We start from the raw sequence: 14,774 nt of genomic DNA on the forward strand, positions 1-14,774 counted from the left end.
AATAGGTTTTTTTACGTATGGTATTAAATCATCAGCATATAAAGATATGTTGTACTCCTTCTCTCCACGAATAATTCATCTTATTGTTGTTAACGACTTGAGTGTGATAGATAAGGGCTCTATAGCCAAAGCAAATAGCAGCAGGCTGATGGGACTACCCTGATGAGTTGCTCTTGACAATGTGAAGTACTGTAATTTCTTACCATTTTTAACTATAGAGGCCTTGGGTGAATTGTATAGTAGTTTAGTTTAGTCCTTTTTAATCAGGAATTAAATGGTTTATTGGCCCAATGAGACTTGATGGAGGATTTTCTCATTAGCTAAAATGTAATATCTCCTTTCAAAGGGTAAACTTGCTTGAGAAAAAAGTGACTTGTCAAATCAAAACTTTTGATAGTTAACGGTTTTGCTATAAGGGTTGCATAGTTTTATGATCACGGTTCACTTTAATGCACAAATGGATTAAAAGTCCATCGACTATATTCACAAATAACCTGCAATTGCTTGTCTGTGCTTTCCAACAGAAGAGTAAATAACAGCCAATGATGCATGTGTTTTGAGAGCAAACCATTTCATTTCCTCTGCCAGGATTGAGAGATAATGAATTATTGTGATGAAAGACGATTGAATTTCATGACTGGGGAGGGAAGGTGAGGCTGATGGAGCATTTTAAAGTTCCATCAATTAGAATTGTCTGAGAGAGTGATGGAAGGAGAGAACATTAAGAAAAATATCACAGAGTGAACAATAGACAGACAAATGAAAACAGAGCACTGGCTGGTAGCGATGACAAGCAGGCTCATGACTCATTACTCATTTAAATGTCAGTGGCCGAACCTCAGCTCATTTGTTTTGTGGCCAAATAAAATGATGTCCCGCGGGAACTGATCCCTTTGCCTCCATGGCTTTCATTGAATCGGATGATGAACAGCGGAAGAGTGTTAATTTGTTGGGGTGTGTGGGTTGTTGGCAGAGAAAGATAAAGATGAGTTAGTGTATCTTCCTGGAAGTGTTGGTGTCTCTTTAGTGTTTGTGTGCGTGACTGCAAATGTGTGTGTCTTAATACGCAGTGTAGCTCAGTGTGGATGTATCTCTGAATGCCACTGCTAGTCTCACGGCCTGCATGAACATGCCCTCACTGCCTGAACATGGTTGTATGTTATCAAATTGTGCGTGAAGACACAAACTACACAAGTGAGTTGTTTCCCAATTAATCTGTTTCCTTAAGATCCTAAAGCAAATTTGAACATTTAATAAAATACTTTCAAGCAAGACATTTGCTGTGTTTCAAATCCAAAAATCCCTCCAAATAAACAACAAGATTTATTGTTTGTCAATGCCCTCTAATCAGATTCCCTATGGTAAATGGACTTGTACATGCATAGCATTACATTACATTACATTGAGGACAAACTCAGAAAAACTAAAATGAAGAAAGTACAATTTCTTCAAGAAAGCCAAACTACAAAATGCTTTAAGTGCCACTGAAGTGCTAATCTGTTTCTTTTAAGGTGTAGTTATAAAAGATGTTTTAGTTTCCGTCAGAAGATGTAGAGACTTTCTGCTGTCCTGATGTCACTGAGGACCTTGTTTCATCGCAAAGGAGAGAGCGAAGAAGAGAGAGGACCTCAGTGTATCCTATAACTTTCAATTCAATTCAGTTTATTTGTATAGCCCATTTTCACAAATTATAAATTTGTCTCAGAGTGCTTTACAATCTGTACACATAGACATCCCTGTCCCAAAACCTCACATCGGATCAGGAAAAACTCCCAAACAGTGAAAAAATAGGGAAGAAACCTCTCCAGGATGGACAGATGCAATAGATGTAATGTGTACAGAAGGACAGATTTAGAGTTAAAATACATTCAATGAACATGACAGAGTGTATGAATAGTTCATAGTAGGCATATTCCACGATAGAGACCTCCACGATCCATCAGGCAGATGGAGGTAGAGAGCAGGAGTGGGCATAGTCTCAACAGTGGGCGGAGTCTCAACAGGGCAATGGCATAGTTGGTAGTAGGCATATTCCACGATCCAGACCTCGATGATCCATCGGGCAGATAGGCCAAAGTCAAAAGGACTCCGGGGCGAAAGCAGAGTTAGTAATGTGCAATAGAGATACAAATTCATCCATAAGGAGAGACAAAAGAGGAGATAGGTGCTCAGTGTATCCTAAACGTCCCCCAGCAGCTATAAGCCTATAGCAGCATATCCAGGGGCTGGACCAGGGCAAACCTGATTCAGCCCTAACTATAAGCTCTGTCAAAGAGGAAAGTCTTCAGTCTACTCTTAAATGAGGTGACTGTGTCTGCCTCCAGGACTGAAGGTGAAGCTGGTTCCATAAAAGAGGAGCTTGATAACTAAAGGCTCTGGCTCCCATCCTACTTTTTAAGACTCTAGGAACCTCAAGTAGCCCCACATTTAGTGAGCGCAGCTCTCTAGTGGGGCAATATGGTACTACAAGCGCTCTAGTGGGGCAATATGGTCCTACAATCTCCTTAAGATATGATGGAGCATCACCAATCAAGGCTTTGTAGGTTAAGAGAAGAATTTGAAAGTGATTCTTGATTTTACAGGGAGCCAGTGCAGAGCAGCGAGTGCAGGAGTCTTAGTCTGTTAAGGAATTGCAGTAATCTAGTCTAGAAGTAACGCGTGAACCAGTTATTTTGCTTCACTTTGAGACATGATGTGCCTGATTTTTGTGTCTATATATATATATATATATATATGTATGTATAAACATACTGTATATATATGTATATATGTGTGTATATATATGTGTATATAATATACATACATACATGCATATATATACACATACATACATGCATATATATACACATACATACATAAAATATGTATGTATGTTTGTATATATAGATATGTATGTGTGTATATATATGTATGTATATATATATATATATATATATATTTGTGTGTGTATATATATATATAAATCCAAGAGGCTCCTGTAGTCGTTCAGGGATTGTGAACTGACGATCTGGCAAGGAGTTGAGGGAGAACTGAGGTAGAGATGCTATGTGGGTTGAAGATGATTAATAAATTATATCAATATTTAGTGTCAACTGGAAATAATTTCAAAGTAAAAAACTGATTTGATGTGCACAAATTTTGTTCCACAGACTGCTTACTGAGTGACTACAATGTTGCATGAAATTACCCTTTGACTATTTGTCCTTTGACCTCTGTTTTGTTCTCTTCCTCCTCTGTCGGTCTCTCTTTCAGGTACTGTTGGTAGGTTCATCCGTAAATGAAAGGGATCAGATGCTGTTCATCAGCACCGACGAAGGTGCCTCCTTCCAGCGACAAACCATCTCCTTTACACCGGACACGCTCATCTTCCACCCTAAGGAAGAAGACAAGCTCCTGGCCTACTGTAAAGATGGCAGGGTGGGTATTGCACTAAATCTAGTTTTGTACACATGCATCAGCAGAACAGGATCCAAAGTAACTCAAAGAGAAACCTTGATTTGCTATACAATGAGTAAATCTTACGCATTGCAAATAAACTGAACAGGGGCTATAGTGTCAAATATAGACACATTAAAACACATTATTTGGTATATAATCTCATAGTGACAACATTTAGCAATTTCACTTGGCTTTTTATAAAAAAGTTCTTTACTGAAAAAGTCATGTCAATATTCCAGATACTCTCTTAAAATGATAATTTGGTTTTAGTGCAATGTGGAATTTGTTTTTATAGTTTTTTGCATAATTTATTTCAATTGTGATAACATTTTCACACGAGCAGTCCGATTTTGTCAACAAACTGTGTAGCCATGTTATCGAAACTATTTCGGAGGTAAAGCCAGAGGAGTGAACCCAAATTGTAGGTTCCAATCTGTCATTGCACCCAAAAACTATGTAAGCCTTAAAATTATACACATTAGACACATTGCTGTTGTTGTGTAAAATTCAGTAAAAAATTAGTGCCAAATATCTGAACATTTGTTTTTTAACAGGTAGAGCAGGTCCAAGCGGACATTTATGCCAAATTTTCAAATGAATCGGTCATTGGGGACAAAGAACGTGGGCTTTTGAAAGTACGAAAATTAGAGGGGGCTATCGAGGCATTTCTATATAAAAAATAAGAAAAATCAAAAAAATGTCACCAGTCTGGATAAGCATGGGAAATTTCACTTGGTTGGAGAATTCAGAATTCGGCCGGTACACGTTTCTTTGGAGAGAATAAGAAAAATAAAAAGAAGAATTAAAGCTGCGAGCAGCGATGTGCGGGTCCTCGTTCCTCCTTCGCACGTTAGGTGTGTTAGCAGGACGCCGGCCCCCTCGGCCGAGAGAGCAGACCCGCCGGTCGGGTGTTTTACCGTGACAGTGATTTTATTTTGGAAGTCGGTGGCGCTTTAACTCTGAGTGAAAATAGGCTTGTCAATATCCTCAGGCCGTGACTTGTAACAAGCATGACACGTTTGGGGCAGATTCAGGCAAGTCCAGCTGAGCCCAGAGGTGGTGCTCTGACAATGTGAACATGTACATGAATCATGTGTATCTACATGAAGTCTAGACCACGACATGTAAATTACATGTGAATCCGATTCATTTTAGGCTGATTTGCCTTTGCCACTAGGTGGCGCTATGGCTTAAAAGTCAAAATTATAATATGGATTTCTTCAGGGTCAGTATGTCATGACATCAAAAATATGGAGTAGATTAGTTAATGTATGGCCGAGTTTCATCAACTTGAATTTTCATGGCGAATGGTGTTTCTTTGCCGGTCCGCTGACCGCATAGTTTAATATTTTTAAATCTTACAAAGATTTTGTACGGCAAAGGTCTCAAAGACCATACACAAATACAGTCTTGGGGGCGCTATGAAGATTTATTTTTTTTACCCAAATTCGAGACCTAAAATATCAAATGTTTCGCTAGTCCTGATATCATGTCAAATGTACCCTTTTTTCTTCTTTTTCTTTATTTCATATTAATTCTCTGATTTATTTGATAATAATAATTTAAGATAGGAATATATGAGCATTTTTGCTTTTACCTATACCTTTTCAGTCTAACTGTTTTGAAAATAATAATATTGTATTGCAATGATTGACTGAATACAAATACACAATACATTTTAAAGGATACAGCAAGTAATTAGGCTCACAGTTCGGCTTTTTAATTTGAGTGTGTGTTTTCTGCCTAACTGTGGTCTTCTGTGTTTTTTGTTGAATCCAGCTCTTCGCTTCGACAGACCTGGGCCGCAAGTGGACTTTGCTTCAAGAGCGGGTGACCAAGGACAAAGTGTTTTGGTAATTTTTCATTATTGAAGACTTGACTCAATGTTGCGAGTGTCTCAGGTTATAACTTCTTCATTGACATATAAAAAAAAGAAGCAAAAACAAGTGGGTCAGCAGAAAGCCCATACTGCTAGAATGCCAGCAGGGGAGAACTCATCTCCCTGCACATCTTCCGCCTGCATAGGATCCCAGTCGATGTAGTCTACGACCGAGGTCCTCAGTTCGCCTCCATCTTCTCGAGTGGATTCTTCGCTCTGCTTGGGGCCATCGTCAGTCTGTCCTCTGGTGTTCATCCCCAATTCAACAGCTAGACATAGAGAAAAAAATAGGTGATGAAAACGGCCCTGACCAGCTCTGCCACCAGATTTTTTTTTACCCTTCTAGTGTGTATATAGGTTCCAGCCTCCTCTGTTCCCTGCGTTGGAGGTTTTATGCCCTTAAGTCCAGCCCTTCATCTGCACCAATCTGCAGCTGTGATAGCCATAAATAAACGATGTAAATTAAGTAGTAAGAATTATATAAATAAGGATGAATGAAATAAGCAAGTAAGTTGTTCAAATTAGAGAGGGTTATTGTTGGGTAATCTCCACAACTCGATCCTCCTGCCCACTGGTCAAGGGAGTTGGGGGTAGTGGGCAGTTTGGTCAGTCTGCAGGCTCAAAGTTGACACACCCACTTCAACTGGACTACGGGGGCTTTTCAGGGTTGGAGCCACTCCTGACACCTAGTCTACTTGAAACAAGATGCCGCACCACAGGGTTCCTTCTTACCAACTCCACGCCCGTGCCTTCCCACCATCCTATGATTGTGTGATCGACCTCTACCCTGGTATGTTCCCACATAAGAGATGCCTCTACTCTCTGTGTTGCTCCTGAAAGAGAGGCCATGGACAGTCTGACGACTCTGTAGTGGTCGGGTGTATTAGTGATGGACGGGAGGAGTACAGGGCAGTAGTGTATGACTTTGTGGAGTGGGCCTTACTAAACTGGTGAGGAAGGCCGGCTCCATCATTGGCTGCAAACAAGACTACCTGGAAAAGGTGGTGGAGATGAGGCCAAAATCTCCTTGCATTGCCTTCAATTTATACACACTGCATACACTTTAATTAGGGTCCGAGCGACAGACGAAGTCTGTCCGAGAGGACCCTATTGTTATTGTTAGGGGAATTATTCTTCTGATTTTTATTTTTGAACATTGGGGCGACAGACGAAGTCTGTCCGAGAGGACCCTATTGTTATTGTTAGGGGAATTATTCTTCTGATTTTTATTTTTGAACATTGGGGGCATATTAGGGGTATGTATCATATCCCAAAACTCACCAAATTTGGCAAGCTTGTCAGGCTTGGTGAAAATAGCCAGATGACATGGACCTCGAAATTCGGCTTTCAAAAATTGCTCTCTAGCGCCACCTGGAAGTTTGACCGGCGACGCCCCTCACCCAGTTTGTTCAAATGACTAGCTTTTTTTTCCACAAGTCCACTTGGACCTGCTCTACAAAAAAGCCTCTCAGGACCCTAAGCTCCGCCTACTTAAATTTTCCGCCATATTTTGTTGTTGTGAAAAACACATCAGAGGCGTTTGCTCCGACATACGGGGTCCAATTCAAACCAAACCTATTGGAGATAATGATCATGGAAGCTATAGCATCTAAGATCTATCATCTTATTTCAAATATATCATTGTGGTAAGGATCTATGGCCCAGCGAACATTTTAGGGGCGTGTCCTGTTTTGTAATGCTCATAACTTCAACACTATTGGGAAAAAAATAACAGACTGTCAGGATATGTGCAGAAGGGAGCCTGAAACATTCACAGCAAATTTCGTGTAATTTGAACCGTAGGGGGCGCTACAATAATTCACCAAAGTTGGCCGTTTTGGGCGTTTTTTGGCGTTTTTTGCTTGATTTGGCCCTTTTCCACTTTTTCCTCTTCGATTATTTCTCCCACAAAACGCCAACAGAATCGGCTAAAAATCAGTTTTATAGAATCTCAAGACTTGAATAATGAACACTGTGAAAAAAACGGACTTTTCGTCGGTCGGAAATTTTCGGTTTTTTACTGCCAATAATTTTTTACTTTCTGTGATTTCTTTATGTTAAAAACTATTGCTTAAACTCATCCAATACTAACGCAAAAAATCATGTGTGATGCCAGTCAAGGCCTGAACACATTCACACGAAGAAACAAGCACATTTCTTCCAGGAACACCTATTGATCACCTATTGAGAAGTAAAATAACCATAATTTATTCACTTTCACGATAGGCTTGCTTCTCTTAGTCGGTCAATCAGATCGGCTTCAAATTTGTAACACACAATCCAAACATTGTCATGATGTCAGCCCACAAAGCATTTTACGTTCGGTGTTACACTATTGCCGTGCCAACCCATTCTTCGCATCAAACAACGAAGGGGCTTTGGAGGGACTAAACATGCTCCCTGTGAAAATACCCTTGGCAAACATATTAAGAATCAAAGATGTAGTTACCAGATAGGATTTTTATTCTTCAAAAATGGTAATTTGGCTCCATAGCGCCACCTACAAATTTTCAATTAGGCAGCCCCGGTGCTACGTTTGACCTACATTTATAAAGCTGGGTAGGTATATGTAACACATGTAGACGGAAAGAAAAGTCTCTTGGCACCATGCTCTAAACTGTACCGGATGTCGCCAATATTGATTTCTGTCACTGTGTCACATTTAGTCACTTCCACCTCCAGGCATCCACCTGCGTTTCATACTCCAGGCCAACAGGTGGCGGTAATGCACCAAATATATGGATGCAAACCGCTGTGAGTGCATCAAGAAGAAGAAGGAGACCACAGGCTGCAGGCCTCTTCTCTCTCTTCTCTCTCTCCCTCTCTCTACTCTAACATAACGAACGTCAGTAAACAGCTGGACGAGGCTTTTAAATCACGGATTTCGTGAGTTTTTGTTTATAGGGACACATGATGCATGGATATGTTCACAGACTCAAAGAGCCACCTAGTGGCTCAACTGGACTTCCTTCAGTCCGCCCCAAATTTTTCTGCCCAAAATAATGTGAGCGGCTACGGCTGCCTGTAAACCAGCTGGCTCATAGCTCACCAAGATAAGTGTTGGTCTGGACACCGGGAGATGTGTGTTTGATTCCAAGACAAGGCAGCTTTTTTTCATCACTTTTTTTTTTTACATCGAATTTACATGACGTGGTCTATACTTCACGTAGGGACACACGACGCATGAATATGTTCACGTAGTTAAAGCGCCACCTAGTGGCTGAACTGGACTTTGTCGAATCCGCCCCAATCTTGTCGCGCTCGTTACAAGTCGCGGCCCGAGTCGAGTCCGACCGGCGCGCCCGGGTCCTCGGCGCCGGCTCCCCCGACCGGCGCGGGTGAGCGAGGACCCGTTCGACGCTGCTTGCAGCTTTAATTTTTATATCATTTTTTAGGTTTTAAATTAATTACCTTTATTTAAATTCTTAAATGTAACATGTCTTGCCCTGCTATTTTATTTTATTGTTTTGTATATATTGTAAACAAATTTGCTGCTGTTTCAAAGAAATGTCCCTCTGGGTATAAGTCCATATTTTATCTTATCTTCTCCAAGAACCAGGAGGAACACGTGCACCACGGTGTCCAATCTGTACTTTTTGTAAAGGTGGAGAAGTGCTACTTTCACTTTTCCACAGTTTAATTCCTGTGATGTGCCTGTGTGTTGCTTGGCTCGAAGGTGGACCACACAGTTTAATTCCTGATTACATGTATTTTCCCTGATTAGAAATGCCATTGATACATTGAGTAATTCTCATCTGTTTTCCAGGTCAGTATCTAATGTGGATGTGGACCCTGATTTGGTGCACATGGAAATGCAAGACACAAGTGAAGGTAGAGTGATGTTGCATCTGATCATGTACTATTTATATGGTAATTTGTGAAACTGGTAGGGTCTAATCACACAGGCAAGAATAGATTTCAGACTGAAATGTATTCATTTTAATATAATTGCCTTGATTGGTGTATTTAATCACCAAGGCATAGAAAAAGTGTGGAACGTTCACTTTGTCATACAAATACCACTCAAATACGAGATGACAGGAAAGAAATCACCAGCTTAAAAAAATATTTGTGGGGAAAACAACTCTTTGTGTGTGGACCTCAGCGGCAAGCTCCCTTGGAAGAATATTTAGTACTTTTTTTATTTATTCAAATGCATCATTTTCGTGCACTTTGAGAGCATAATTAAGGAGTTCAAAAAAATATTAGTTGAATAAATATGAATGCTGATAACAGCACAGGGGGTCGGCTGTATTAACCACAGGGTACCTGGTTCGATCCCCGCTCTCCCCACTAGTTGCATGTCAAAGTGTCCTTGAGAAAGACACTGAACCCCCAAACGCTCCCCAGGTGCTTCACTGCAGCCCACTCCTCCTTAATAACTAAGAATGGGTCAAATGCAGAGAATAATTTCACCAGGAGGATCAATAAAGGATTTTAAAAAATTAATTTAAAAAAAAGTCACACCCACAAAGCATGTGAAACAAAAAGCATCTGTGTTACAAGATGAGTGGGGCGAGGTGGATTGGCAACATTACTGAAGACCCCTGAAGCATTATAGACAGTTTGCGCCAGGAGGAGCAAGCCCCCTTCACCCCTGCAGAAGCTGCAGCAAGAGTCCACGGCACTTTCCATGCTGACCCAGAGCTGGTTGCGTTGCAGCAACATGGCCAGCGTGGGATACAATGGGAGGCAATGGGATACTGCCAGCAGCCATGCCTGACATGCTTAATTGAATCTTCTGGGAATGCTGTGCAGAACCCACTTGTTGATAAGGGGAGGCTTAAGACTCTCTCGACATATCACTTTTGATTATGTACCAAGTTTGAATACACCCCCAATCTTTATCAAGGATGTATTCAAACTTAGTACATTAAAGTTATATGTAGATGGTTCATTGCAGAATTTGGTTTTAAAGAGCTATCGAAGAATTACATTCCTGGGATGGCTGGCATAGACATTAGATAGGGGGATGCCAGTGAAACACCCAACACACCCACATTGTTTGCAACTGCGGCTAGCTTAATAACTCCCGATGTTTGTCAAAATATTCTTGCATCTACACTAAAAAAAACGATTCAAGCCCTTCTTAGAGGTGACACATTTAAATATTGTTTGATATATTTAAATAAATCAATTACAAAACGAAGATATTTATATTGAATGGGTGTAACACAAAATGTAGGAATACTTTCATTTATTAGATTTATTTAGGTTACACTCACAAAAACGATTCAAGCCCTTCTTCGAGGTGACACATTTAAATATTGTTTGATACATTTAAATAAATCAATTACAAAAATAGATATTTATATTTAATGGGTGTAACACAAAATGTATGAATACTTTCATTTTTTAGATTTATTTAGGTTAGATGGTGTGCATATCAACTCAAAATAAATGTGTTTCGTTGGGGACTACCCTTTGCGCATGCGCCTTCTGGAAATCAGTTGTTTGCATGAGGTGAAGACATTTTCAGGGCTGTACGATGGTGTAGTAGCTAGCACTGTTGCCTCACAGCCAGAGGGCCGTGGGTTCAATTCCCAGTCGGGGCATTCCTTCTGTGTGGAGTTTGCATATTTTTTTAGTTAGTTAGTTTATATTTTGAGTTGGACAAACACAAATTAATTTAATTTAATGAATATCGTTATTTTATTTTAGATGTATTTGATACAAATGAGTTGGACTAACTTAATTACATTTTATTGCACTGATGTGCTAAATTTGAGTTGGAGTTGCATATGATTATTGGATGGAAAACCTGCCAACAATTTAATTGAGTTGATCCAATGAGTCATTTCTTTGAGTGTACCTGTCAGATTCTATTGGGTTAGCTTCATAATCTCTGACCAGCTGAGCCGCGAGGCTCTTGTCAACGAGAGGAAAGCCTGGGATAAGATATTGTCAAGTAGAGTTGAGATCCAAGGAGAACTGCCCTGAGGCCGGCCGACCAGGCAGGAGGCATCAAACACAGCCAGGTCCAATGGACCCTTTGGAGAAGTGAAGTCACAAAGACTACGGGGAGGAAGCAGTTAATAATGTGTGATGGAGAGATGTAAATTCATCCATAAATTGAGAGAGAAGAGGAGATGCGTGCTCAGAAAATGCGTCGGTATTGTGTGGCAAAAGTGTTGCGAACAAGCATCACTATAAACATGTTTCAAAGTGTAAATATCCGCTCAAGGTAACCAGTTGTTTCAGATCCCTTCAACCAAACTGTTCCCATGAAAACATAAGAAATGTGACTTAATGCATCAATATATAAATTACTTGAGCTGAAACTAATATCTGGTGGCACAGCGCACAAACTGCATGTCTTTGAGTGCAGACTCCTTTTGCGTGAAAGGGATCGAAACCAGGTCGGGCAATCTTTTTATTTTTATTTTTTCGAAAATGTATTTCTTCATCCGTGGCTGTGATGCGCTGCTCACTTATACAATCGTAATCGCCGAAATGGATATGAACGGTGGCTTAAAGATCTCCAGCAATATGTTTGTGAATGTGTGACGAATCTGGTGCGCGAGACAGAGCCCCGCTGCAGATGTGAAGAGAACACAACGCACGCACTCGTAGGGAAACCAGTAGGTTTGAAAACCAGTAGGGGTGTAACACCGGCAACCAACACGGGTGCGTAACATAAAGATGTAACCATACAGATTTGGTTGAGGCAACAGTGAAACTCAATGGCTCTGGGTTAGATGTCTCAATGTATAAAAGAGGCGTGTCCGTCAGTTTTATTTTTTCTTACCAAGCTATACTGATTTGCAGGCAGTCTTGCGGGCCGTAGTTAAACTCAAACGGGCCGTATCCGGCCCGCGGGCCGCTAGTTGAATAGGCCTGCTCTAGGAACTACAAGTAGTCCCGCATTTAGTGAGCGCAGCGCTCTAGTGGGGCAATATGGTACTACAAGCTCCTTAAGATATGATGGTGCATCACTAATCAAGGCTTTATAGATGAGAAGAATTTTAAATGTGATTCTTGATTTTACACGGAGCCAGTGTTGAGCAGCTAGTGCAGAAGTGATGTGATCTCTTTTCTTAGTTTTAGTGAGTACAGAATCTGCAGCATTCTGGATCAACTGGAGGGACCTAAGAGACTTATTAGAGCAGCCTGATAATAAGGATTTGCAGTAATCTAGTCTAGAAGTAACAAAGGTTTAAACCAGTTTTTCAACATCTTTTTGAGACAAGATGTGCCTGATTTTTTAAATGTATTGTCGATGAAAAAATGCAGTCATTGAGATTTGCTTCACGTGGGAGTTACATTACATTATATGTCATTTAGCTGACACTTTTATCCATAGCTACATTCCATTTTACATTCATACACCATAGACAGAGCTACAGGGAGCAAAACTGGGTTTAGGAGCGGACCTTGAGACTATCACCGGTCATGTCTGACCACCCAGCCAGACCTGCAAGATTAAACACCACTGAAAGGACAGTTGCAAAAGAGGAGAGCCTAAGGTCACCCAACTTGGACGTAACATGATTCCACCACCAATCTGCTCCTGGCTAATATCTAGTCAAAGGAAAATTCTGGCTAACCTATCAACGGGTGGTTGGTGACTGTTGTACTGACACCTTTTAGAGAGACATGTCCCTTCTTGACGGACCCCAAAGCACGAGACTCCGTTGGGACTAGCGTATAGGTGTACTCCATTTATGTCACTAATGCTTGGTGCTCAAACAAAGTTAGTTGGACTGAAAATTAGAGAAGCTCTAATGTCAAATGTGTATGTTAAGATGTCTTCATGTTCATCTTTTCATGTTTACCTGTTTTAGATTGTTCCACAGCAATTATTCCATCAGTACAACATCATAGTCCAGCCTCTCTCCCATTTTGGTGCGATTCTGACCTTTGCTTTTAGGTCCGATTTCAGTATTTTTTGTAAATGTTTCACCCAATAAAGGGCTGGTTTTGAATTGCATCTATTCATGTGTGATGCTTTATGGTGGTTAATGTTGGGTTGAACAAGTTAGGAATTGCATGTGGTCGATCGCAGGTCAATACGGATTTTTCCGTGTAAACACATGGATTCTGATTCAGTAAGACACTTTTGAAGAAACAGGTTGTGTTCGGGAGTATTGTATCTATTGCTGGCTTTTACCTCAGCAGACAATGTTGCAGCTGCTGGATGTAATTCAATAGTGGGTGATTTGCAACATGGACCAACCTCCCTGTGTCTCTGTGAGGATAATCCCATCTGGCCATTGATATATTTATATGGAGAAGCTGCCATATCTTATAGCGTTTGGAAATCAATGTCTTACATTTGTTCATACTCCAATTCCTCTTTTCTGCCACTGTGGTTCTATGTATATACACACAGGTGCATCTAAATGAATTGGAATCTCATCGAAAAGTTATAGACTCCTATAGTATATAGTTTCATTACACACAGGGTGATATATTTATTTTGGCTTGCAGCTAATGAAAACCCCAAAATTAGTATCTAAGAACATTTTTATATTACATAAGAACATTTAAAAAGGGATTTGTAATACAGAAATGTACACTATACAGTGTGCACTCGGGTCAGGGCTCCTTTTGCATGAATTACGGCCTCGATCAGCCTGTGGTATACTGCTGTGTAAAGGAAGCCCAGGTGGCTTTGATAGCAGCCTTCAGCTCGATTGCATTGTTGGGTCTGGGGTCTCATCTTCCTTTAGACAATACCTCATAGATTTTCTAAGTCAGGCAAGTTTGCTGGCCGATCAGGTATTGGTACTTTTGGCATTTTGGGCAGGTGCCAAGTCCCGCTGGAAAATAAAATCAGTATCTTCATAAAGCTTTTCAGCAGAGGGAAGCATGAAGTGCTCTAAATTGTCCTGGTAGATGGCCGTGTTGACATTGGACTTGATAAAACACAATGGACCAACACCAGCAGATCACACATAGCTCCCCAAATCATCAGTGACTGGAAACGTCACACTGGACCTAAAGCAACTTGGATTGTGTGCCTCTCCACTCCGGGACCTTGATTTCAAAATTAAACGCAAAATGTACATCTGAAAAGATAACTTTGGCCCACTAAGCAATAGTTCAGTCCTTTTTTTCTTAGCCCAGGTAAGATGCTTCTGACGTTCACTTCGATTCAGGAGTGGCTTGACACAGGGAATGTAGTGACTCTTGAAGCACCGCTCCTTGTGAATCTCCCCCAAATTCTTGAATGGACTTTGCTTCACAATCCTCACACGGCTGTAGTTATCCCTGTTGCTTGTGCACCTTTTTTAACCACACATTTTACTTCCACTCAACTAATATTCCTGCTATTCCTTCACCCAATCTCATATCAGAGCATTGGGAACGGGTGTGGGAACACCTGGAGCTGATCTCTGCATCAGGGAGTTAAGTCAATCAGGGAAATGTATTTTGTGTCGGCGGTGTTTTCTCTGTAGGATCCACATGTATCCTGTACGTGACTAGGACTTTGAAACCTTTGATGTATGGGAGG

The 14,774-nt window shown here is 40.7% G+C and overlaps 1 protein-coding gene across 2 annotated transcripts in view; it reads left to right on the forward strand.

Moving 5' to 3' along the window:
• Positions 1-14,774, forward strand: part of sorcs2 (sortilin-related VPS10 domain containing receptor 2) — a 189,811-nt gene that overhangs the window by 121,865 nt on the left and 53,172 nt on the right. For both annotated transcript variants that reach the window (XM_056443212.1, XM_056443213.1), the window contains exons 4-6: positions 3,253-3,417; positions 5,218-5,291; positions 9,084-9,148. In XM_056443212.1, coding sequence (XP_056299187.1) covers positions 3,253-3,417; positions 5,218-5,291; positions 9,084-9,148 — 304 coding nt within the window. The remainder of the gene's footprint in view (positions 1-3,252; positions 3,418-5,217; positions 5,292-9,083; positions 9,149-14,774) is intronic.

The sequence above is a fragment of the Pseudoliparis swirei genome, chromosome 21 (assembly GCF_029220125.1).
Source record: "Pseudoliparis swirei isolate HS2019 ecotype Mariana Trench chromosome 21, NWPU_hadal_v1, whole genome shotgun sequence".
Taxonomy (NCBI): domain Eukaryota; kingdom Metazoa; phylum Chordata; class Actinopteri; order Perciformes; family Liparidae; genus Pseudoliparis; species Pseudoliparis swirei.